The following is a 23,374-nucleotide window of genomic DNA, read 5'->3' as shown; positions in this document are numbered from 1 at the left end:
TGTGATTATATTTGTACGGTTAAATTTAGGCACAGAAACATAAACTCTGGGATTTGAAACTGCAGATGTTCCTTGTTTCTTGTTCTGGTGCAGAATTGTCTTTCAGAGTGTGTTGGCTTTTCTTCTGTTTTTCTGTCTTTTGGTGGTCAGGTGTTTTGTGGCTTTCTTTCGATACTGTCTAATGGTCCTCCTGAGGGAGCGGCTCATGTGATAAGGACGAGCCATAGAGCCATTGTTCATCTCCTGGTCCAGCACTGCATAAAGACACACACATGCATGGTTTTACTTGTGATGAAGAACAAAAAAAGTATTTGGTCAGTCTATGTGGCCGCAGATTCAACTTTTCTTGCTTTTCAGTCAAATCTTCCCTGGACAGTTGTATGTTCATTTTTGGGGGTTTGGCTTCTGTTAAGTGTGATAAGAACATCAGAAACAGAGTCCTGCATCTGCAGTCAAAGCCAGAGAAGCATTTAGAAGTTCAGGGGCTTAGATTTAATATCTGTAGGTAAAGTGCAGAATATCCCCACACGCTGCAAAAAAAAACTGTCCCTTTAGTTTTAAACAAACATCCCAAAGTTAAACGCAATGATGCTATTGATTAAAAAAAATAAAAAATAAAAAATGTAAATCCACTGTAGAAACATTGTGGCACAACTTTATGATGGATGTCCTGTTCCCTTTGTAGATAAAAACAGCTGATTCTAAGTTTATGAAAACATGAATATCCTCCTGAGACCCAACAATGCATTTGTAGAAGATAAAAAATTTGACAGTTTTACTTAAAAAATGCTGTTCATTGCAAAGGACATTCCATTCAAAAATTAATAAAAAAGTCTGTTACATTATGCAGTTTCCAATCAAGACAATTGTTTAATGTAAAAAAAAAAAAAAAAAAAATTCACTTTCCTGGGTCTCAGGAGGATATTATGGTAATTTATGAGTGATTTAAGTTAGAACTGTTGAAAGTTAACTAAAGCAGAGGACAGAAATGAATATGATCAGATTATGTAGAGATTTTTCCCATTTAAACTCTAAAACATCCTAAAAAAAACTATCAAATACAGTAACAGGGTTGACTCAACTGTAGGAACAGAGTAGAAATACTCTGTTACCCATAAAGTTGGAATAATGTTGTTTTCAGACACAGTCCTCTTTTTTTTCTTATTCATACACACTTCACACGATCAGAATAAATGATATTGTCAAAATCATTTCAGGAGAAAAGGTTTGAATATTTTATTCCAACTTCATGAACAACAGTGTATTTATAACACATGGATTTAACCCATTAAGACCAAGCGCTACTTTTGTGGCACCTCCCAAATGATTTTCCCCTCTATATTTAACCTTTCTAAAGTGATTTATCACCATTTATTGTAATATTAACACCTTTATTTTGCATTTTTTCAGTGAACATCTGTTATTTTCCTATATTTAATTTATGTTAGTTGAAGCTCAGCTTAAAGTTGAGGGTTATTGTGTCAAAAACAGAGAAAACTGAAGAAAAAGTGACTTTTTTTAGCATTTAAAATCAAATGTTGTAAGAAAGTCAAGGCAGTGCAGATACTCTGCACAGATTTTGGCTCCAGTAATAATTATTAGCACAAATACACATCACAGATTACAGTTTTGATTTCCTGGAAGCAGCTTTATTTTTTATTTGCCTTTATTTAACCCATAAAGACCCAGAGCTACTTTTGTGGCAGTTCCACATGAATTTTTACTCTATTTTTACCTTTCTTAACCAGTTTATCACCATTTTTATCAGATATTATCCTCTGTATTTTGCCATTAATCCTGTATTTTCCTACTATGAATTCACAGATCATGTAGATGTTCATAAAAACTCAGAGTAAATTCAAAGTTAATCACATCAAAACAGAGAAAAAATAAAGAAAAAGTCACTTTTTCAGCAAATATACTGCTAACTGAATGTAAAAGTGTGTCCATCCACTGTCATTGATCCAACTCCATGGGTCTGACTGGTGAATCAATGTTGTAGAAGATGATGGTGTTTCCATGGTAACTACAAAGCCTCTGAACATCCAAATATGGTCATATCTGATGACCATGAAAAGATGAAGAACTGTATTTGACACCATTATTGACATGTATTGATAAATTTAGTGGATGAGAAGTTATTAAACATTTGACATCAGTAGATGGTTCTGGTCGATCCTGGATGTTTGGGTCTTCATGGGTTCAGAGAAAGAAACAATAATTTTATTGGAAAAAAAAAAAACCAACTGCTTTTTGATGATTCCCCAGGCTGTAAGAGGAATATCCACTGGTTTTATCTTCTGTTCAATAGGTGGCTTTTTCATTAACTTGTCCATGTTCAGTTCGGAGACATCCTCATTTTTCAGTCCAGTTTAATTAAAAATGTCACATTAAACTCAGTAAATTTGATTGTCTTATATGTTTGAACTTTTTTAATCATGAAAAAAGCTCCTGCACACCGTCTCACTTCACTTAGTGCTTTAATACGTTTCCATCTTTTCGACCTTCCTGTGTTCTTATACTTCAGCCAATTCATGATATACTGTTACAAGTCTGGCTCTTGGGAAGAAACTAGATTTATATTTTAGATGTTGAGCTAAAAAAAAACTTTGGAACAGTTTTACATGAATAGATTTCCCGAAACTGATGTAGAAAAGATACAAGAAATAACCTGAAATTCACCAGAATGCAAGAAATTGAGGGTTAAATGCTCAAAATTCTCTTTAAAACTATAAGATAGTGGGGCTAACATTAGATGGTGAAAAGCAAATGATGTATGAATAAAGCACTCATTTCTACATTAACCCTTAATAGGTAACCATCTAAAAATTTTATTTTTTAGTCAGTTACAATACTTTATTGCTTATAGTATGAAAGGATAGCAATTAAAACGAAAAAAATATAACAAAATTGTGCTTTACTTTCCAAATAAATTCTCCTTTACTGCGTGAAGTACAATTCCCCTTTACTGCGTGAAAACATAAATTAAAAACGTGGGGTCTGCTGGGACCCCAGGTTACCTATTAAGGGTTAAACTTTTTTTTTTTTTACGTTTTCGTCTGTGAACCATTCATCCAAAACTCGCATAACAAACAAGTTTTACTTTATTGTGTTATTGAACACCATTCTGTACATACAACAATTAATCCAGCAAAAGAGCAACAACAAAAGTATAAAAAAAGAATATTAAAAGCAATGTTTTCAGATGTTTTTTTTTTTTTTCATTTTTTTTACCAAACAGTATATAACAAATTGTGATATAAAACAAAACTCCCTGTAAATTTGTGTTATAATGATCAGGACGTCCAACAGAAGGTTTTTATTGAACCTTTCCACTGGTGTAAACTGTAGTAACATCCTCCTGTTGTGTTGAATTTGTGACAGTGGAAGTACAGCCTTATATTTGTACAGAAACATTAGTGACAGGAGAAAAGTCCAGTAGAGGAAAAAGCAGGCTAGGTTTGAAGCATGCGGTGGTGACAGTTAATCTGACTCTGGTTGGCACATGTTTCCAGTCAGAAGTGAGAATACGAGCATCAGTTCAGTGTCTGTGAGGGTTTGGTGTCACTGTGGATCCAGTTCAGAGGAGTTAGTGATGATAGAGAAGCTGCGTGAATAAAGTGGACACACGTCCACATGGACTCCAAAGCAGGTTCAGGACTCCAGGGACCAACCACAAGATGCATCCGTAAAATATATCAAACTGACGGATACGAGTCCAAAAGCATTTCACTACAGGTGCATAAAAAACAAAACTATACACTTTGAAAAATTACCCCAATTCTGCTTTTGATAATTATTGGAATGTTCTTTTGTTCTTTCCTGGTCGTCTGTAGGTAGAGGATTGGAGGATATTCGTCCACATTTACAGACCCAGGTTTACATGCATGAGTGAGCAGGAGCAAACTGAGCAATCCAAGTTCAAACTGGTTTGAGTGAAGTAGTGGTGGGATTAAATCCAATCAAAACTCAGGGGCCAATGGGAGGGGCCAATGGGCATCCATCTTGTTTTCCACAAAACTGCCAGGAGACAGCATTAACACTTTGGCCTCCATGTCAGTTTCATTTCTTTAGAGTTAACCCTAACTTGTCCTGTCCTCAGTGACATTTTCAGGCCTAAACAAGTTGAATTCACTTTGAAAGGCAGGAACAGCTGCCATGGGTACCAAGGTTATTATCGTTAACGAAAACTAATGAAATGACCAAAACTAGAATTATAAAAACATTTTCAGTCACTGAAATAAATAAAAAATAGAGTTAAAAGAAAAAAAAAACATAACTAACTGAAACTGTATTGTGTGTTTATAAAACTAACTAAAATAAATAAAAATTCTGGATCAAATTCCCTTCGTTTTGGTCTTTGTCAATGTCAGATTGATGTTAAATGGATTTCTTTGTCTCTCTCAGTTTTCTGTGCTGTCACCATACGACACTTTTTGGTCCGTCACTTGCGTTCACTTGTGGTTTCCAGTCGTCTTCTGGTCCCCACTCTACCTGGAAACATGGAGACTAAAGCTGGGAGAAAGCAGCAGAGTCCTGTCTGGGATTTATTTGAATATGACGACAGAGAAGAAGAGAAAAGAGACGACTAAACTAAAACTAAACTACAACTAAACTAAAACTAAACTACACTACAACTAAAACTAAACTAAACTACAACTAAACTACACTACAACTACACTACAACTAAACTAAAATTAATACTAAAACACAACTACAACTAAACAAACTAAACTAGAACTAAAACTAAGCATTTAGAAAATAACGAAAATTAATAAAAACTATCAAACCTGCTCTAAAAACTAATTAAAACGAACTGAATTAGAGAAAAAAAAAAAAGTCAAAACTACATAAAACTAAACTAGAATGAAAAATCCAAAACTATTAGAACCTTGATGGGTACAGTTACTAACGTCCATAAAAGAAAATTCCAAAAATCATCAAATGTGGAACTGGGGGTAATTTTTCTAAATGTAGTTTTTTTTTTATACACCCTGTAGAGAAAAAAAAACAACAACACTATTTTTGGTTAATAGTTAATGGGTCTTTTTGGGTTAATACATTAAATAATTTTCTTCAGATTGAGGCGTTCTTATAATCCAGGTGTTTTGCCCTTGTGTGTATAGACTGTGCATCTACAACTATGAGTCTGAACCATTTTCTTTTCACTTGTGCTTAAAACTTCAGGTGTGACATATGTGTTTGTGTGACATGCGGCGTCTAAAACACATCTGTCCACACGTTGGTCTTCTTGCATGAGGCTCAGTTTCAGCTTTACATTAAAAATGACGTCACTGTCAGTATTCTGTCTCAGTCTTATGCACAGCCCTTCAAATAAAGTCATACCATAATGTCAAACAGAACGACAACTGGGGACAAATTATTCTTCAAAAGCACAAGTAGAAAAAGTAGAGTATAAAAAAAAAGCATATATTTACAGACAGAATGAAGAGAATAGCACCGTCCTCATGTGGAAGACCTGCAGCCGTCCTGCAGTGATTAAAAAAAAAAACCAAACACAGCTGTCGCACTGACAGACACGTCTAATGTAAACTTCAAAACATCATGAGGGGGAATGACAGTGAGACTGGACTCTGCCATGGAAAAACCAAAGCAGAACTGATCCAAGTGAATGACTGTCTTTATAGATTTTCTGATGTTTCAACAAATTAAAAAAAAAAAAAAAGTCATGAAAAGGGCTGATGATCCAAACCATGACTGTAAAGAGCGTCACAGGTCTCAGATCAGCTCTCTTCCTTCAAACAGTACCCGTAAACAGTGGGAAGGACCTCCACATCACTGCGATGGGCTCGATTTTCCCAGAATTCTGTGCAGCTCTGGGGACATGAGGAATGGTCTCTCTGAGCTACCGTCATTCCTCTCCAAGTCATCACCTGATTGGAAAAGGGAGGCATCAGGGGTGAAAAAAAAAAAAAAAAAAGGTGGTTGGGTGGGTGTGGATTTATGGGTTTATTAACGGGTAAATGAGGAGGTGTGTCAGAGGGAGGGGAAGCAGGATGGATTATGGGTCGAAGGAAGCAGAGTGATGATGAAACCAAAGGAAAAAAAAGGTTAGTTTTGTTGATATTTAAAAGCAAGAGGAAACCAAAGTCATGTGAGAAAGTCCGATCCAGTCCTTTTTTTCTATTTTGCTAAATTTTAGGAATAAAAAGGAATGTTTCTTTTCGCTACCAGAAGCTTATTTATTTTTTAAATATCTGTGTCAGTAAAGCTCTGTTTTTTATTAGAAGAGTCAGAAAAATATGTTGCACACTCTCAGTCAATATATCACTACCCTAAGTCATAAAGTACACGGACAAAAGTATGTGGACACATTGGATTCTGGTGTTTCTTTTCTAACAGGGGTCTAGGATACAAAACAATAATGACAAATGATATAATATACTTTTATAATGGGATAAATATTGCATTGCATTGGTTAGTTTGGTTTAAATTATCTTATTTCCAAAATGCCTCAAATGATTTTAACTTAATTTCTCTCAACATTGTTTTCTTTTTTACTTACGTATTTTTTTTTTTAAATCCATGACTGATTTTAAATGTTCTACCTCTAAATTTCTAATATTTTTCATGCTTTGACTAGAAATAATAATTTTCTACCACAACTAACCATCTATTTTCTTCACATTTTACTTAGGATGACAAATGTCCCATTAAACTTTAAGGAAATAAATGTTTATAAACTATATGGACAAAAATATTGGGACACATCATGGCTACAGTTCATAAGATGTCCTGTCCATGCTAATATATATGATATAAACATCAATATTTATGATATTTATCACAACATAAAAATATATTAGGACATTTATTATTATTGTTTTGTATCACACCTCCCTGTTAAAAAAGAAACACCTGAAATCAACGTGTCCCAATACTTTTGTCCATATAGTGTACGACTTTGGCAATTATGCTATGAGGTTAAAGATATGTTTCTGTTTCATTTGATGACATTTCGTCTTTCTGAGATCCTCCAAGTTCAAAAAAACTAAAATCTATATTCAGTCCATAAAGATTTTAACATGAATTGTTCCTTATTTATTGATTTTTTAAATAGTAATTCATGATATACCATTGTCGTCCCTTTTGTTGATTCAGAATGTATTAGAAATCTAAACATATTTGTAACAATATGTGAGATTCTAAAAGTCGTACGGACGTTTTACTCCATAGGAAACATACATAACTCATGTTTTGTGAGGCTTGACTGTGTTTTTCATTAACTTACAGAAGCAGAGGAACAAAGTGTCGACACACATGGCATAAACGCTGAAGAAGCCATGGGCGATCAGGTAGGCACCCATCACCACCGTCTGATGAGAGGAAACAGAGGTTAGAAAAAAAAAATACAGCGACAAAGTAGTACAGATGACAAAACCATTTTCATTCAAAACAAGATTAGAGGTTAGCTGCAACTTTTGAGTCTTTATTTATACCCATGACTGTAGTAGAGCCACATGGTGTTCAAAAACTACTTATTCCATGAGAATCCTTTTGATTTGTAGCCCTAAAATGCACATTATTGTCACTTTTTGGTAACATGATTGTTTAGGTTTAACTATGATAAATATTTAAGTGCTGTTTAAGTCCTTGACCTGCTGCAAGTTGTTCTCATCTTCTATGCACTTTGGAAGTCGGTGAAATTGTGTCTAAACCTTCTACTTAGATTTACTTCAAGTGCTAAAATAGCAGATTTCTCTGTTTTTCTGTGTGAATGTGACTCTCACCAGCAGGGGGACCCAGTAGTAGTTGAGTCTGGGTACTTCTTCTTGGATAACAGGGATGTTTTTTGTGAAAAACAGGAACGCGATCACACCTGAAACACACACATACAGTCACAATCACAAAAAAACACCAAGGCTTAACAAATGGACACATTTTTTATTCATACAAATTTTCTAAAACGTGACTTCAGTTGAATAAATGCATGAAATCTGTCACTAGTGACTCAACCAGAATGACTCAGACCATACAAATGGACTTACCTACTCCTCCTGCTATCAGAACCTTTCCTAAAAACAACAAGAAATCTGTCACTCTGTCCAGAACGGCAACCCTGAAGAGGACAGATTAAGACATGCATATCATATCATATCTCATGTCATGTCACATCACATCTCATACCATGTAATGTTATATCATATAACACATCATATCACATCATGTCATATCACATTATATCATGTCAAATCATGTCATCTCATATCACATTACACCAAGCCACACCGTATCACACCACATCAAGTCATATCGCATACAGTATACAACAGTGTATATAACAGTGTATCTACAGTAGGTATAGTAATCATTTAGAAGAGAAAAGATCAAGTTTGAGCTACTTTACAGGTCAATTTGTGGATTGTAAATGGGATTTACACTTGAAAATATGTGACTCACTAAGCTCTTACAGGTTCAGTCTGGAGGATGTATGGGTGCTGTTTACATATGCATGAATATGAGTGTATTTACATCAAGTTTAAGAAGCTCAAACATCACAAAGAAATATAAAGAACAAAGAGGTTTTCAATGGATGGGAGTTTCAGTTGTTCTTACCTGACCACGTTTCTCATCAGTAAGAAGAAAGCGTCTCTGGCTGAGGTACAGAAGTTCTTTCCGTAAATCGCCACCTGATGAAGGAACGACCCAAACACAGGTCTCACATTAGAAACTGAACAGGGATGTTGTTTTAGCTAGCTAGTTAACTTAGATTTAGCTTTTAGGTCATTCCAAAGCCTAAAACTCACCATAATATAAGCATTACGGTTCATGTAGCGTATAAACTTCTCCAAACACCAGAAACAGCACTTCAGACAGCACAGTATAAACCTGGACAGGCTGTTGTCGGCACCTGGAGAAAGAAAACACACCTCAGCTGGTCTGGAGCTGAAACAGCCGAAAGGGCAGTAACTGTCCGATTATATGGACATACAGCAGGAGAAACGCCCAACAAAAGGCTAGTTTTACATTTTACACAGTCTGTTTTACACTAAATGGCTGAAACGTTTGGCACTGACACAACAACTGACACCTAAATGTAATTTATTTGCAGTGATAGTCTTTCAAACATATAAGAAAACTAACAAACAAACATATAATTGTTCTTCAATCTGCCTCAGATACATGTGGTAAAAATCTAAAGAAAATGAAGCACCAAATCTCACAAACAAACATGTGTACCTGCCAAAACTGTACTGTCCAAATGCAGTCCTGGAGGGGCCGTGTCCTGCATGTTTCAGATGTTCCCTCACACACCTGGAAGCCATTCCATCGTTATCAGACTTCTGCAGAGCTGGATGATCAGCTGATCATTAACTGAACCAGGTGTGATGGAACATCTAAAACATGCAGGATACTGGCCCTTCAGGACCAGGACTGGACAGCCCTGAAGTAGACCATGTGTACACTGGTCACCTTTGAGACGATGGCAGCTTTGGCTCCACTGCTGTGAAGTACATCTAGTTTTAAAGTGCTTTAGGTTCTCTTGTATCGTGCATTTCATTTCTGGTTTGACTGTTAAGAACAGGACAGCTCCTCTGTTTAACAGTCAAATGAGGTAGTAGATTGAACTCCCCCTTGAACTGCCACCTTATCGTGGTGGGGGAGTTTGTGTGCCCGAATGATCCCAGGAGCTATGTTGTCGGGGGCTTTATGCCCCTGGTAGGGTCTCCCAAGGCAAACAGGTCCTGGGTGACGGGCCAGACTAAGAGCAGTTCAGAAGCCCTTATGAACAAGAAACATCTAAAAAACGTGACGTCGCCCGGTACGGCGCAGCCGGGGCCCCACCCTGGAGCCAGGCCTGGGGTTGGGGCTCGTATGCGAGCGCCTGGTGGTCGGGCCTATGCCCACGGGGTCCGGCCGGGCCCAGCCCGAAAGAGCGACGTGGGCCCACCCTCCGACGGACTCACCACCCATCGAGGGAATCATAGGGGCCGGGTGCAGTGTGGATTGGGTGACAGTCGAAGGCAGGGAGCCCGACAACCCGATCCCCGGACACGGAGTCTAGCTCTTGGGACATGGAATGTCACTTCGCTGGGGGGGAAGGAGCCAGAGCTTGTGAGGGAGGTTGAGAGATACCGTCTAGATATAGTCGGGCTCACCTCCACACATAGCTTGGGCTCTGGAACCCAACCCCTCGAAAGGGGCTGGACTCTCCACTTCTCTGGCGTTGCCCGCGGTGAGAGGCGGCGGGCTGGTGTGGGCTTACTCATAGCCCCTCAGCTCAGCCGCCATGTGTTGGAGTTCACCCCGGTGAACGAGAGGGTCGCGTCCCTACGCCTTCGGGTTGGGGACAGGTGCCTCACTGTTGTTTCGGCCTACGGGCCGAACAGCAGTGCAGAGTACCCGGCCTTCTTGGAGTCTCTGGGAGGGGTGCTGGATGGTGCTCCGACTGGGGACTCCATTGTTCTCCTGGGCGACTTCAATGCCCACGTGGGCAACGACAGTGAGACCTGGAGGGGGGTGATGGGGAGGAACGGCCTCCCTGATCTGAACCCGAGTGGTGTTCTGTTACTGGACTTCTGTGCTAGTCACAGTTTGTCCATAACAAACACCATGTTCCAACACAGGGATGTCCATAAGTGCACTTGGCACCAGGACACCCTAGGCCGGAGGTCGATGATCGACTTCATTGTCGTATCATCAGACCTCCGGCCGCGTGTTTTGGACACTCGGGTGAAGAGAGGGGCAGAGCTGTCAACCGATCACCACCTGGTGGTGAGTTGGATCCGCTGGCGAAGGAGGAAACCGGACCGACTCGGCAGGCCCAAACGTGTTGTGAGGGTCTGTTGGGAACGTCTGGCGGAACCCGATGTCAGTGTGGTCTTCAACTCCCACCTCCGGGAGAGCTTCTCCCAGATCCCGGGGGAGGTTGGGGACATTGAGTCCGAGTGGACCATGTTCTCCACCTCCATTGTCGAAGCGGCTGCTCGGAGCTGTGGTCGCAAGGTCTCCGGTGCCTGTCGTGGCGGCAATCCCCGAACCCGGTGGTGGACCCCGGAAGTAAGGGATGCCGTCAAGCTGAAGAAGGAGTCTTATCGGGCCTTGTTGGCCCGTGGGACTCCCGAGGCAGCTGATGGGTACCGGAAGGCCAAGCGTGCTGCAGCCCAGGCGGTTGTGGAGGCAAAAACTCGGGTCTGGGTGGAGTTTGGGGAGGCCATGGAGGAGGACTATCGGTCGGCCTCGAGGAAATTCTGGCAAACCATCCGGCGCCTCAGGAGGGGAAAGCAGTGCGCCACCAACACTGTTTACAGTGGAAGTGGGGAGCTGCTGACCTCGACTGGGGATGTTGTCGGGCGGTGGAAGGAATACTTCGAGGATCTCCTCAATCCCACTGCCACGTCTTCCATAGAAGAAGTAGAGGCTGAGGTCTCAGAGGTGGACTCGTCCATCACCCAAGCTGAAGTCACCGAGGTGGTTGGCAAGCTCCTCGGTGGCAGGGCACCGGGGGTGGATGAGATTCGCCCTGAGTACCTTAAGTCTCTGGATGTGCAGGGACTGTCTTGGTTGACACGTCTCTGTAACATTGCGTGGCGGTCGGGGACAGTACCTCTGGATTGGCAGACCGGGGTGGTGGTTCCCCTTTTTAAGAAAGGGGACCGGAGGATGTGCTCCAACTATAGGGGGATCACACTCCTCAGCCTCCCGGGGAAAGTCTATTCCAGGGTACTGGAGAGGAGGATCCGACCGATAGTCGAACCTCGGATCCAGGAGGAACAATGCGGTTTTCGTCCTGGTCGTGGAACGCTGGACCAGCTCTATACTCTCCATCGGGTGCTCGAGGGTTCATGGGAGTTCGCCCAACCAGTCCACATGTGTTTTGTGGATCTGGAGAAGGCGTTCGACCGTGTCCCTCGTGGTATCTTGTGGGGGGTGCTTCGGGAGTATGGGGTCCGGGGCCCTTTGCTAAGGGCAGTCCGGTCCTTGTATGACCGAAGCAGGAGCCTGGTTCGCATTGCCGGCAGTAAGTCAGACCTGTTCCAGGTGCATGTTGGACTCCGGCAGGGCTGCCCTTTGTCACCGGTTCTGTTCATAATTTTTATGGACAGAATTTCTAGGCGCAGCCAAGGGCCGGAGGGGGTCCGGTTTGGGGACCACAGGATTTCATCTCTGCTTTTTGCAGATGATGTTGTCCTGTTGGCCTCATCGAACCTGGACCTTCAGCGTGCACTGGGGCGGTTTGCAGCCGAGTGTGAAGCGAGCGGGATGAGGATCAGCACCTCCAAATCTGAGGCCATGGTTCTCGACCGGAAAAAGGTGGTTTGCCCTCTCCGGGTCGGTGGGGAGTCTTTGCCCCAAGTGGAGGAGTTTAAGTATCTCGGGGTCTTGTTCACGAGTGAGGGAAGGATGGAGCGTGAGATTGACAGACGGATTGGTGCAGCGTCTGCAGTGATGCAGTCGCTGTACCGGTCGGTTGTGGTAAAGAAGGAGCTGAGCCGAGAGGCGAAGCTCTCGATTTACCGGTCAATCTACGTTCCTACCCTCACCTATGGTCATGAGCTTTGGGTCATGACCGAAAGGACAAGATCCCGGATACAAGCGGTCGAAATGAGTTTCCTCCGTCGGGTGGCTGGGCGCACCCTTAGGGATAGGGTGAGGAGCTCAGTCACCAGGGAGGAGCTCGGAGTAGAGCCGCTGCTCCTCCGCGTCGAGAGGGGCCAGCTGAGGTGGCTCGGGCATCTGTTTCGGATGCCTCCTGGACGCCTCCCTGGGGAGGTGTTCCGGGCATGTCCCACCGGGAGGAGACCTCGGGGAAGACCCAGGACACGTTGGAGAGACTATGTCTCTCGGCTGGCCTGGGAACGCCTCGGGATCCCCCCGGAAGAGCTGGAGGAGGTGTCTGGGGAGAGGGAAGTCTGGGCATCCCTGCTTAGACTGTTACCCCCGCGACCCGGCCCCGGATAAGCGGAAGAGAATGGATGGATGGATGGATGAGGTAGTAGTTGGTATTAGAGCACATTACTGCCACCTGCTGTCGGAGTGTGAATGGTGCTCAGTTTAATAAAAATAAGTGGTTCCAGTCACAACAAGCCACGCCCCTCGCACGTATTGTAGCTTATTTTGGCATCGATCCAGCTGATGTCATCATATCTATGCATGTGCTGATGGCAGGATGTCAGTTACCTCTATATAAGTGTGAAGTCTGAAGTAAATTGAAACAAATTTGACGTTTTTATAGACATTTGAAATTTCACCCATTTTAAGCAAATGGGAGAAGAAAAAATGTTTTAAAAAATCAGAAAAAATTTTAACTTTGACTTACTTTTCCCAAAATGTAACCACATCTATTCTGGGTCACTGGCAATCTATAAACCCAATTTGGTGTGAATTCAACCAATAGTTATGCTGCTACAGATATGTGAAATTTCACCCATTATTAGTAAATCGGGACAAAAAAAAAAGATTTTAAAAATTCATAAAAAAATTGAACTTTGACCTACTTTTCCCAAAATATAATGATATTTATTCTCAGTCCCTGGCAATCTATAAACCCAATTTGGTATGAATTCAACCAATAGTTTTGCTGCTAGAGTGTAAACAAACAAACAAACAAACAAACAGACAAACAAACAAACCAAACCCCTTGCCTCCCCTTTGGGGGGTGGGAGAATAATGCACAGGATTAGTTTCTTAACATGGTTTTTGCCCAGACAAAGGCCTGTGACCCTCTGAAAACAGGTCTGTGACCCACTTTTGGGTCATGACCCAACAGTTGAGACTCAGTGGTCTGGAACTCTTATAAATCTAGCCCACATAAGCCTTTTCCAACCTGAGAAATTCAAGCAGGTTTTATTTCAATAGTAGAAAATTCACTGGGTGCTTTTCTAGCTTCTATTAGATTTTTCCATTATTGTATTCAGTGCTGTAGTGATAAAGGTGGGTGTTGTGCATGTATTAGTGTGTGTTTTCACACCTTTTAGCTTCTGCTCCACGTATTCCAATATGACCCGCACAAACTGGACAACAGACAGAATTAAAGCTCCGAACGCTAGAGATCCTGTGTGATACCTACATAAACAGAGACAGTGCCGCTCAGGTCACTTTTATTAACATCAGACACTAACTGAAGACTTGTGTCCACGTCCTGACCTGATGGCCCTGATGAAGGACGAGTAGAGCGGACATGGTGGGATGTCCTGAGGCTTCCTCCTGGCCCAGTAGTAACTGGAGAAGGCCCCAGCCAGCGTACACTGCTCCAGGGCCAGGCTGAAGTTCACCAGCCAGAGGAAGACCAGCAGGTTGGACAGCTGGAGCACAAACAGGTAGCGGTGGTAGGACGTCTCCCCGCCGTAGAAGGCAAACAGACACTGGGAGCCCAGACAGGACAGCGCTTTGGAGATGTTGGTCCTGTTGAAAGTCTGGAATAAAAATGAAGTGGAGAAGAGAGAGTGTCACTGTGATTCATGAGGAGAACTTTAACCAGATGGGTGTTGAATGTGCCATGAGTTTAAGCATTTACAAAATATTATGGAAAGATTAAGAGACCACTCCAACAAAAGTGAACCACATTAACCCTTTAAGTACTGCCATCATAACAGGACTAGATGTCTGTGTTGTTTTTGTGATAAAAGTGTCAGAAAATGCCTTTTTTTTTTGCACCTTTTTTCAGGAAGAACTTAACGATGAATGTAAGGATGGATGGATGGATGGATGGATGGATGGATGGACGGACGGATGGACAAATGTAAGGATGGATGGACAAATGTAAGGATGGATGGATGGATGGATGTGATGTGTGAAAGCTAAAAACAGTGAATTTATTTCTTTATATTTAAATTAACCAGCTCTTAGTTTCAAACCAGAACTTTCATTTTATCCAACACATACCTATTGATTGATTGATTGATTTATCATTACAGATTTGCTAATATTAACTACATAGACTCTCTTTGTAAGGGTCACTTTTATCTTTGTTTTTTTTTTTTTTTCAGGATTATGATAAAATAAGAGTGTAAAACATGTTCAACTATCACTTTAGACACAGTTTTACTATTTAGCACCAAAACTAACCCAGAGCAGAGGACTCCACACTGAAGCTGACCTACCTCAGGGTTACAGGTGCTGTTGGCATACGGACAGCTCACATCAGGAGACATGACTTTGTAAATGGCTTCACCTGAAGACGCTAAATAACTGTTTTTACGGTTAAAGGAAACATGACAAAACTAGGAAACAAAGTGAGATCTGAAGTGTGTGTAAATGTTGTGTATTACAGACACAGGTGAAAGGATACACACTAGTAACAGCCCAGTAGGAGATACACACAGCCAGAAGGACGAAGGTAAAGACCGGATAGAAAAGTGTGGACATGATGTGACCGATAGCTCTGTCCACAAACAAAGAAAGCACAGTCAGAACAGGAAACAACACGAACAGCATCTGTGAGTAATAACATAAAGACCAAACAGCCACCAACAACCAAAACCATCTACTGCTGTCAAATATTTCACACCAGTTCATCCACTAACCCTGTCAATGCAGGTAAATAATTGGTGTAAAATACAGTTCTTCATCTTTTCATGGTCAACAGATATGACCCATTTGGACGCTCAGAGGCTCCGTGGTTACCATGGAAACACTGTCATCTTCTACAACATTGATTCACCAGTCAAACCCATGGAGTTGGATCAATGACAGTAAATGGAGATGCTTGTTTTTACATTCAGTTAATCATATCTTTGCTGAAAAAGTCACTTTTTCTTCAGTTTTCTCTGTTTTGTTTAAATAACCTTTGAATTTGCTTTGAAGTTTAATGAACATCTACATCAGAGGTGTCGGACTCATTTCAGTTCAGTGCCACATTCAGACCAATATGAGCTGAAGTGGGCTGAAGCAGTAAAATAATAACAGTAAAAAAAAATAAAATTACATTATGAAAATGTTGACGTCTACAAAGTTTCCTTAAAAATGGGAATAACATGAAAAACCTGAAATGTCTGAAGAAACCCCCCCCAGCAATTTTCATATGTTTATCATTTACACATGTACATTACAACTTACAAATGACAGTGGACCTTAAAATACACAAAAAAAAAACTTAGTAACAGGCAGAATAACTGTTAAAATTACACTTAGTTCATTTAAGACATTTCAGGTTGTTCATATTCAGGTTATTCACAGTTTTTATGAAAGGATAGTTAGTAAATGTAAACATTTTGATGAAAATGTACTTTTTTTGCATGAAAATTTGTAGTTGTTATTATTTACAGGTTATTATGATAGTATTTTACTGGTCTGACCCACTTGAGGTCATACTGGTCTGTATGTGGAACCTGAACTGAACTGATTCTTAATATGTTCAGTGTAATTTTTGCATTTTACAAAGTCATCCCATGGGCCAGACTGGACCCTTTAGCCCATGGACTGTACGTTTGAAACCTGTGATCTACATGATCAGTGAATTAAATACAGGAAAACACATGAGTAACACTGAAAAAAACTCAAAATAAAGAGGATAAAATTACAACAAATAACAGTTAAATAGAGCTAAGCCTTCCTCTGGGACCGGCCCCTACAGTAGGCCTGGGTCTTTATGGGTGAATGAGGGTACAGGTTTTGTTTTCCAGGTTGGGTTCATACTTGCTGGCCTCTCGGAGCAGAGCGATGGCCACTCGGACCCTCCTCCTCAAGAAGAGCAGCATCAGTAGGATGGAGGCCTCAGCCAAGCCTAGAGACACCACTGACAAACACACAGAGGAAAGGAAAACACTCTGACTTCTACGTTTCTGCATATTTTCTCTATATATTGTGTAACATGCAAGACGTACATCTGTTTATGTAAATAAAGAGAATAACAATTACATGAAACGATGTTTTGTTTAGTTTAATGTTAAGGACAGCTGGAATCTAGCAAAACTTATAATTACTGTAATTTATCTGAAAGGTCATATTGTCATTTTTCTGGTTGCCAGATTTAAAATTTGGTCGATTGAGCTGAAAGGCCAATAGTGTATGTGCCAAAAACATGAATTAGTACCAAACCTGACAAGAAATGATCCTTTCCATGGTGTTATCATACAGTATGGACTTTTTCAGTTTGGGAAAGTATGGAACAATTTTGCGATAAATATCAAAAGATTAATTTGAACTTGCAGTTTTGTTTCCCAAAGGTTAAACTGCACCCTGTTTGATTTTAACTTTAGTTTTTTTTGTTTTTTTTTTTCGGGGAATTTTTATATTATTTTCTCTCCTGTTTTGCCATCACATTGGTGTTACATCGATGAACCCTGTATTGTACTGACTGTGTTTCACAAACCAAAATAAACAAACAAATAAACAAATAAACTTGGGTCACTGAAACATGAATATTTCATGTATATTCAATCTTTTTTACAAAAATTTGATCTGCAACACGTTTGTACATACACAGTATATTCAACTTTCAGCGAAGGCTCTATTATGTAGTTTCACAGTTTAATAAATCAAATCCGAACAAAGTAGGTTTTATTCATGGTGTTTCAATCCTTTGTTTATCACTATCTATTTTACAGTAATAATCATATTGTTAGCCTCATAGCAAATTGCCTAAGTCTTTTGTTTTTCAGCTCATAATCAATGATGCAAAATGATGCAGCGGTGTCACTACTGTAAATTTAAACAAATATCACAATTTGGCCAAAAATATGACTTATGCAGTTATGCTATGAGGCTAACGATATGTTATATTCAACATCCTGAGCTGTTTATGTGCAGAATTATGTTGCCATTAAAATATTATTACATTTAGAGCATTGTCAGCTGGTACAAAAGTGTTTTTTATTCTTTTACTATTACTTGTATACCACTTTGAACCATAGAACTTGCTGATTAGAAGTTGCTTTCATAATATTGAACTCCATTGTAGGATCTCAGTTCATTTGTGTTTATTTCTAACCTGGGTTTCAGTGGTTCCTTCTGTACCAGACTTACAGAGTATGATCCAGGTCTGTCTGAGCTGGAGGTAGACCTGCAGGTCGGTCTGGAGGCCCACTTCCACTATGGCCACGTCAGAGCCGGGTCTGTGTCTGAGCTGGGATAACTCCATGGAGCAGAACCACATACCTGCATGCACGGATTCAACAAAGAGCTCAGAATGATCTGAGGGCACGTACTGTAGTGTACCGCCGGACGCCATACTCACCGTATGCAAGCATCACAATGACAGTGAAGATGGTGACCCAGAGCAGGAGACCAGCCGTGAACCTCAACAGAAGGATGAAGACCAGACTGACAACTAAGGATATCAGCAAACCTCTGCAAAGAAGGACACAGGAAGGAGAAAACATCACATGTGAGGTCATCCACTCAGAACGCTTCATGTATATTAACACACATGTGAAGGCAGTGCAGATACTCTGTACACATTTTGGCTTCAGCAACAATTATAAGCATGAAAACACCGATTACAGTTTTGGTTTCCTGGAAGCAGCCTTATTATTTTTATTTGCCTTTATTTAACCCATGAAGACCCACTGCTACTTTTGTGGCAGTTTCCACATGAATTTTTCTGTATTTCTACCTTTCTTAACTGATTTATCACCAATTTTTTATAATAATATTATCCTCAGCATTTTGCATTCTGTATTTTCCTACATTTAATTCACAGATCATGTAGATGTTCATAAAAACTCAGAGTAAATTCAAAGTTCATTTCATCAAAACAGAGAAAAATGAAGAAAAAGTCACTTTTTCAGCAAATATACCACTAACTGAATGTAAAAAGTGTGTCCATTCACTGTCTTTGATTAAATTAAATTCAAAATTAATTATATCAAAAATAAAAATTAAGCTAAAAATACAGTCACAGAGGAAACTGTTGGCCCTGACATGAATTGACTCTTTGCATAAATGTGATTTATTGAACAAAAAATGTCTTTGAAATTTATAAACAGCATAAAATTGCTCTTCATTCTGCCTTAGATAAATGTGGGGAAAAAAAATCTGAAGAGACTGGAGCAGCAAAACTTGTGTCATCTGAAAAAGTGAAAAACAGGGTTTTGTTAACTCAAATCAAATAAACCTAAACTAACTGCATAAAGAACTATAATTTAGCTTTTTCCCAGGAAATTTGGGAAATCACTTGAACTACTTTTTGTTCATCATGTACCATTTCATTTTATGTTGAACAAAAATAAAATGCATAAATCTATAGTATGGGACTTAATTAACAGTATAATGTGATGGTGTGATTCTTCCACCCTGCCCTTCATTAAATTCTTAAATAATGTAGATTGTAAATAAAAACTAAAAAGATAAAGGAAAAAATACAACTGTTAATAAACAAATAAATACAAATAAAAAGTAATGAAAATGACAAACTCTGATCACTGTCCTTGTTTGGTCAGTACAAATTTCAATCCAGTCAATAAAACAAATCAGTCCCTTAAATAAACATAATAATGATGTATAAGCTGTATGTTAGGTCTGGTCATTTGTTGCTGTGTACATTTACAGACGTGAACTGCAGGACATTTAACTCTATAAAGCCTGAACCATTAAATCATTGACAGAAAATTCCAGTTCTTTGAAACTGGAGCCTTTATCATCATAAAATCAGTACATGCACAGAATACATTTTCAACAATTCATATACAAAAACAAACCAAAAATAAATAAATAAATAAATGAATAAATAGACACTGTTACGGCTACTCTTGCATTCAAAAAGAAAAAGGGTAAAAAAAAAAAAATAATAATACCAGAGTAGTCTAAGGAGGAGGTCTATGACTCACTAAATTCCTTAATAAGCACTCATGGAGATATTTCTATATTCAAAAATGATCAAAATTTATTTTCTCCAACAAAAATATTCTCCATGGTTGACTTCTATTTCACAATAATCAAAAAAAAAAACAAAAAAAAAAACCTTAAGCAGATGTAGTATATTTAGTGGTAGATAAACTGTGTCACTCCTTCCCCATGACAGTCAGACAAAAGGCCTGAACCAGCTATCCTCTCTCCCTAATCACAGGAGGAGGACGGTCCGATCAGGAGGAGGGTGCGAGCAGCTGAAAACAATATGAAATCAATCATGATTCATTAATCAATATGATCATTTGCCTTATTTTGATTTACCATTATCCAAAATATTAATAAATAATATAAGTGGCTCCAACAGACACATAAATAATCTCTTATCTAAAATTTCATCAAATGTCAGAAGATTTATTAAATAACTTATCATAGCTATCCAGAAATGTTATTTTATTATTATTATTATTATTATTATTATTATTATTATTATTATTATTGTTATTATTATTATTATTATTATTATTATTATTATTATTATTGTTATTATTATTATTATTTTTTTTTTAAACAAGGGTTAATGAGTTATAAAATGAGTTGAATTCAATTAAAAATGAGGAAAGGTTGGTTTAGAGGCTGAAAATTTTTGTATATGAATGAAATATTTACCCTGTAAAATAAAATAAATAAATAAATAAGTAAATAAATATTGCAGATATTTGCTCTTATGTTCATAATAACATAGAACATCTTTCAGGTAAAAACAGGCTGATATTTTCACTTGGGTGAAAATAGAAGAACACGAATTTAGCGGAACGCCTTCACGTGCGTGCGCATCCTGCTGACGTCACTCACACAGGTGACACTAATCAAGCATTTAATTGGTTGGAACCAGCCGCGCGGGAAATCCAGCAGATTTAAACACTTCCTCAATGTTTTGACGCACATTCGTTGACTTTGGTGAAGAGGAGAAGCTTCAGAGAAAAGTTCGGTGTGTTTTTAAAGCCGTTACTCTGCCGGAAAGCACAACAACAACAAGGAGAAAACCGTCACTGTGCGTACACAAAAAAAAAAGGTCCGAGTTTGACCAAAACAAACCGAACTCCGGCCGCTTGGAAACCTGCGCGAGGAGCCCCAGAGGATGGAGCACGAGCCGCGGGCGGAAAGGTAGTAAATGAAAGAGTTTTCTACGTTTAAACCAACATGAATGTGTGGATAAAGTGTCTTACGCTGATTCTGTTTCCACCAGGAGACGACGTTGAACTCTGCGCGGTCAAAACGTAGCAGTTCGTCTCATAGTAAGAGCTGGTTTTGGTTTATTTTAATGGTGGCGGCGGCGGTGGTGGGCTCGCGCTCCGGGTCTCCACACTGGGCCCGTGCGCATGCGTCAGGATAATGCTGGTGTTGTGAGTCCAGCTGTGGTAAATGCTGCTTGTGTTGTTGGCGGTTCTTTGAGCGTTCATGTGGCTGGTTTTGGATAATTCTTTTTTTTCCCAGGTAAACAACAACAGGTACGTGCTGGTTTTATTCTTTTTTTCTGCTGGTTTTTTGGCCGCCGTGCCATCTACACATTTGAACATACTTCTGAAGCTCAGTTTGGTCTGGTATATTTCCTGGTTTTCTATCATTCAGTCCATATGACTGTGGTTTCATTAGTTTAATTGTTGGTTTGTCAGTTTTTGGTTGAATCTGGTTGTATTGGTGGAGTTTACTGACTGGACTGGTTCAGATTTGTGCAGTTACACCTTGGATTGTTTGTTAAACTGAGCTTCATATTCAGCTACACACACAAACACACTTACATGCATGGTTTGACATGTGTATTCGCTTTTTTTTTTTTTTTTTTTTTTTAAATGTGAATTCACTCTTAATCGCTGCCCTCTTTTATTCATGTTTATTATTTCTTCTGCTGGTTTTTTGGCTGCCGTGCCATAACATCTACACATGTTCACATTTCTAACAAACAAATGAACCTTAGCTTGTTCTCAGATGAGTCGGTCTGGTATATTTACTGGTTTTTCATCATTTAGTCCATGTGACTGTGGTTTAATTCTTGGTTTGTCAATTTTTGGTTGAATCTGTTTTTTTTTTTTTTTTTTTTTGGTGGAGTTAAACTGCTTCGTTCAACTGCACACACCAACACATTTACATGGGTGGTTTAACATGTATATTCGCCTTTTTTTTAAATGTGTATTCACTCTTAATTGATGCCCTTCATTCATGTTTACTATTTCTTCTGCTGGTTTATTGGCTGCCGTGCCATGACACCTACACATGTTCATATTTCTAACAAACAAATGAAGCTCAGTTTGTTCTCAGATGAGTCGGTCTGGTATATTCACTGGGTTTCTATGGTTGATCCCATTTGATGTGAACAGTCTAATTCTTGGTTTGTCAGTTTTTGTTAGAATTAGATGGTACTGATGGAATGTGTGTGTTTCTGTGATTGGGACTGGGTATTGGTTCCCAGTTTGACCTCATGGATGGTTTTAGTCGTCAATGACAGGATGATTTGTTGCTGTGTTAAGTTTTGTGTGGTGATATTTCAACTCTTTCACTGGTGGTGATTCTTCTCTTGCAGCACACACACAAACACACAAAGCTTTATTTCAGGTAAACAACAGGTACGTGGCGTTTTCATTGTTTCTGCTGCTGGTTTATTGGCCGCCATTGCCATGACACCTACACATGTTCACATTCATAAGATGTTTATGAAGCTCAGATTGTTCTTACATGAGTTGGTCTGGTATATTTACTGGTTTCAGTTCATATAACTGGTTTCATTAGTTTAAATCAGGTGGTTTTAGTGGAATTTGCTGATTATATTGGTTAAAGTTTGTGGAGTTACACCTTGTATTTTGTGTTAAAACTGACTTCATATTCAGCTGCGCGCACACACACTTACATGGATGGTTTGATGTGTGTATTGGCTGTGAATCATTCTTTTTTTCAGGTGAACAACAACAGGTGAGTGATGTTTTTATTATTTCATATCCACACATGTTCACATTCATAAGATGCTCATGACAACTTTATAAAATAGTTATGATCCTCAGACTGTTGGTACATATGGAGTTCTAATAAATACACATCAAAAATAAACTCTTTATTTTAAAATTCTATTACATTTTAAAAATAAACTATCATTTTAAGATGGTATTACACATCAAAAGTAAACTGTCCATTTGATGACAGTAGAATCCCAGATATTTTTTTCAGGTGAACAGGTATGTGGTGTTTTTACATGGATGGTTTGACATGTGTATTCGCTTTTTTTTTTTTTTATGTGTATTCGCTTTTAATTGCTGCCCTTTCTTCATGTTTATTATTTTTTTCTGCTGGTTTATTGGCTGCCGTGCCATGACACCTACACATGTTCACATTCATCAGATGGCTATGATGTTTAGTTTGTTCTTCGATGAGTTGGTCTAGTATATTTACTGGGTTTCCGTTGTTTAGTTCATATGACTGTGGTTTCATTAGTTTAATTCTTGGTTTGTCAGTTTGGTTAAATCAGATGGTTCTTAGTTGAATTGGTAGTTTGTGTAAAGTCTTTAATAATTAAATCTATTTCTGTGATTGGCTCTGGATATTGTTTCCCAGTGTGATTGAATATTGATGGATT

General features: G+C 39.3%; 1 protein-coding gene across 1 annotated transcript in view; it reads right to left on the bottom strand.

Annotated features, from left to right (window-relative positions):
- Positions 1-5,028: 5,028 nt before the first annotated feature.
- LOC115436797 (choline transporter-like protein 5-A) overlaps positions 5,029-23,374 on the bottom strand; it is an 81,086-nt gene continuing 62,740 nt past the window's right edge. Inside the window, exons 10-22 of the mRNA XM_030159736.1 lie at positions 18,140-18,252; positions 17,929-18,060; positions 16,600-16,699; positions 15,254-15,346; positions 15,066-15,153; positions 14,110-14,378; positions 13,934-14,028; positions 8,769-8,872; positions 8,578-8,651; positions 8,010-8,080; positions 7,752-7,840; positions 7,253-7,337; positions 5,029-5,894 (exon numbers count right to left, since the gene is read on the bottom strand). Of these exons, the coding sequence (XP_030015596.1) occupies positions 5,797-5,894; positions 7,253-7,337; positions 7,752-7,840; positions 8,010-8,080; positions 8,578-8,651; positions 8,769-8,872; positions 13,934-14,028; positions 14,110-14,378; positions 15,066-15,153; positions 15,254-15,346; positions 16,600-16,699; positions 17,929-18,060; positions 18,140-18,252 (1,411 nt within the window). The 3' untranslated portion in view covers positions 5,029-5,796. The remainder of the gene's footprint in view (positions 5,895-7,252; positions 7,338-7,751; positions 7,841-8,009; positions 8,081-8,577; positions 8,652-8,768; positions 8,873-13,933; positions 14,029-14,109; positions 14,379-15,065; positions 15,154-15,253; positions 15,347-16,599; positions 16,700-17,928; positions 18,061-18,139; positions 18,253-23,374) is intronic.

The sequence above is a fragment of the Sphaeramia orbicularis genome, chromosome 17 (genome assembly GCF_902148855.1).
Source record: "Sphaeramia orbicularis chromosome 17, fSphaOr1.1, whole genome shotgun sequence".
NCBI classification, from domain to species: Eukaryota; Metazoa; Chordata; class Actinopteri; order Kurtiformes; family Apogonidae; genus Sphaeramia; species Sphaeramia orbicularis.
Note: the sequence above shows the minus strand (reverse complement) of the source record. Positions and strands in the feature narration are given on the sequence as shown.